The sequence below is a fragment of the Tetrao urogallus genome, assembly GCF_951394365.1.
Source record: "Tetrao urogallus genome assembly, chromosome: 20".
NCBI lineage: Eukaryota > Metazoa > Chordata > Aves > Galliformes > Phasianidae > Tetrao > Tetrao urogallus.
This window is the reverse complement of record NC_136833.1, coordinates 8,974,095-8,977,428: the sequence shown is the minus strand read 5'-3', so window position 1 is coordinate 8,977,428 and position 3,334 is coordinate 8,974,095. Positions and strand designations below refer to the sequence as shown.

At 51.7% G+C, this 3,334-nt stretch overlaps 1 protein-coding gene across 1 annotated transcript; it reads right to left on the bottom strand.

The window, feature by feature from the left end:
• Nucleotides 1–371: 371 nt before the first annotated feature.
• Nucleotides 372–2,016, bottom strand: MRPS23 (mitochondrial ribosomal protein S23; the record flags this gene model as incomplete). The annotated part of the gene is made up of 5 exons (XM_079545219.1): nt 372–527; nt 943–1,066; nt 1,187–1,264; nt 1,725–1,892; nt 1,973–2,016. The coding sequence occupies 5 exons, from the start codon at nt 2,014–2,016 to the stop codon at nt 372–374; spliced, it is 570 nt and encodes a 189-aa protein (XP_079401345.1).
• Nucleotides 2,017–3,334: the final 1,318 nt, after the last annotated feature.

Sequence of the window (3,334 nt, the reverse complement as noted above, 5' to 3'; positions counted from 1 at the left end):
AGGACTGTCACAACGCCTGTACCATCAGTGCCAGACAGTGCTACTGCAAATAAGACACAGGTTCCCATTTTGCAGGAAGTGTTTAATTTTCCATTCTATTTTCCATCTCAAAAGCTGAGACAACACAATTGAAAATGTCAAGGCAATGTTCCTTAAAAGAGGATCATCTCCTGCTTCCTAAGTGGGGAGATTGAAAGACAAGAACGTGTGTCACACGCACTGTGGCAGGGAGGCACCACAGCCAGAAGACTGAGCCATAGCCTCCTTCAGAATATTTCTTAGAGCTGTGCAGATGGAAACGCTGGCTCCTGAGCAGGCGAGCAGCATGGGCACACAACGCCAAGCTGCAGGATGTGCCAAGAGCTCAGCTGTTAGGATGAAGGATTTTCCTTCTGCGTTTCTCTCAGTTCTGCTGTCTGCTCCTCCTGACTTTCCTTCTTCTCCTGCAACTCTTCCAGCACGGTTTGAAGTTGCAGACGTAGCACAGAATCCCTGGCTTCCGCATCCTGATGATCCTGCTGTGCTACCTACAGTTAATGACAGATGATCACAATAAAAAAACAGGGCTGAAAAAGTTTGTCAAAGCATGACTGAAGAGAACAACAGAAAGCAACTGCCAGTTTGCTTGCCCAGAAAAGCTGAGAGACAAGTTGTGACTCATGCTTAGATTATTATAAAGGTACAACACAGTCTCAAAGCACCACCAAGAAGCAAGAAACTCAAAATGAGATTGCTGACCTCGAGAAAAAAGATAAAAGACAGGTACTGATCTCATCTTCCTACACGCTCATAGGACATCACACTTTAACTAGAACAAATTTCTGCTTCTTTTCAGCCTCTCTTATAGAAAAAGCACTGTGGATGCTTAGACCAAGGATGACTGGATAATGAGGAAAACGAAGGGCATATGACAACAGAAAATAACAACCGAGTTTGGCTTACTTTATCTGTTCCTCGTCTCTGTAGAATTATCCCACTGGCTAAAAGGGCTTTTCCTGTTTCTTCAAACAGGTTTTCCTCTTCGATTTTTCCTTCTTCTTTCAATTCATTATATTTCTCAACAAACCTAGATTTCAAGATTGTACTTTCACTCCCACTAAAACCATTTTGGTTTGCTGACCCAAGGGGAGACAGGGACGAGTTCTAGAAATATTTGTAGTTTAATTTAAAAAACTAAAACTCTTACCTTTGGCAAGTAGATTTGTACCTCGGTTGTGATAAATCAAAGGGTTTGGGACCGCTGCCATATATTTTATAAAATTTCCTATTTAAAAACCAAAAACCAGTGTTTAAAGCAATTAAAAAGAGACACGTTTAGAAGGAAATGAATACGATCAGAGCCAGGCTACAACAAGAGGCCTTCACAAGACTGTCACTCCTTTTACCATGGGGCATTACCCACCACACTCAGCATTCAGCCGCAGCGCCGAGCTCTGCTAGCTTACCCCCCCAGGGGCTTCGCTCAGGCCACGCTCGGCGCCTTAAGGCCGTTCCGCCTTCCGTGGCAGCCGAGCTTTCACCCGGCCCGGTGCCCGGCCGCCCCTGCGAACGCACAACGCCGTGCGGCTCCCCCACGGCACGGCCACGCAGCAGCGGCCCCGCAGAAGCCAGGAGACGGCAGGGCAGCGACGCTCCCGCAGCGCCCCGCAGCGGCACAGCCACACGCACACCGAAGGGCCGCGCGGCCCCAACGCAGGCGGTTCCGGCCCCGGGCGGGGACTCACGCTCGCACTTCGTCCTCCCGGTAGAGGATGGGCGGCACGACGTCCGTCACCTTGCCGTAGCGCGGCCGGGGCACGCGGTACAGCGGCTCGCGGAGCGGAGGGAAGGCGGCGTACACGTCGAACCACAGCGGCTTCTCGATGACGCCGATGCGCAGCAAATTGCGGGTCCTGCGGGCGGCAGCCACGGCTCAGCGCCCAACCTCGCAGCCCACGTCCACCACGCTCGCCCTCCCGACGCCCCCCATTACCGGCTGAACACGCTCCCGGTCTTCTGCATGCGGTTCCCCGCCATGGCGGCGGCCTAGGCCTCCCCTAGCAACAGTGCCACCCTAGCAACGAGCTGCCCCACCACCCGGAAGCGGAAACGCTGTCCCGTTGGGCCGCCGACCAATCCGCTGCCAGGGCGTACTGTGGACGGGAGGTGGCGCGCAGGCAGAGGCAGCCGATAGCCGAGCTGCGGATCGGCCCCTCCGCCATTTAAAGGGCCAGCGCTGCTGACCCAGAGCCGGGACTGAAAGTCCTGAAATGGGTCCTAGGAGCAGCTGTTACCCCGCTGCGCTCCTAGAACGCGTGCACGGAGGCGCTGCCCTGAAGCACCTCCAGCATCACCGTGATTCTACCACAGTTTTTAGTTCTAGGCTTCTCCCGGGCACAGTTTTTTTTAAAACACAGTCCTGAAACAAAACTCCTGCTCACAGAGAGCAGAATTCAAGAAGTGCTGCAGCTGTTCCAGGACAGGGCAGGCCCCTCTCCGCCCTGATTTCTTCTTTTCTCCCCATGTAAAATAACAGCAGCTAAAAGCAAAATGCTGCAGTGTTAAGAGTACAACAGGACTTTATTATATGAATTACTATTAAACATTTTTAAGAAAAAAAAAATCACTTATGGAAATTCTAAAAGAGCAACACTCACACACGCCACAGACTTCTTTTTTGTTGTTGTTCTTTTTAAAACATTTCATATAGAAGTGATAGAAACGTCACTGAGAATCGTACAGCTTTATGCAAGAAATGCATTTTGGCTCCCAAGCTGGTTGTAGGGGCCTTTCTGCTCATTAGACCTGATTCACTGTCTTTTTAAAGGAGATAAAAATAGCCACTCTTCATCATCCACTGAAACGATGTTTTGTGCCTCCAAGGTATTTTAAAATGGCCGCAGAGTGACATCACTCAGAGCTGCGCAGCTCAGGGCACGTTGTTTGGAGCACATTCCCCGACCCCAAAGCAGCCACAGCCACTGGGACAGCAGCTCACAGCCCACAGGAGCCCCTCTGCACCGCCTGTCTGTACTTCCTGCATGCATGAAAACTTTGCTGCAAGTTAAGCCCTTGGTAGCTCAGAAGCACTGAAACGTTTACAAGCTGATCCAATTCCAAGCTTGTTTTTTTTTTCCAACTACACAGCACTGCTTTGGGCTGGGAGGGAGCAGCGGTGTCCTCCCGCTATCTGAGAGCCAGCCTCAGGCTGGGGATAGCAGCCCCCAGCTCCTGCTCCAGCAGCAAAGCCGCAGCTTCATGCTTTGCCCCGTGCCACATGGGACACGCACCTCTCCAGATCCTGACCCTACACAGAGTAGCAGTGCCTCCCCAGTACCTCCCTGCACCCCATTCC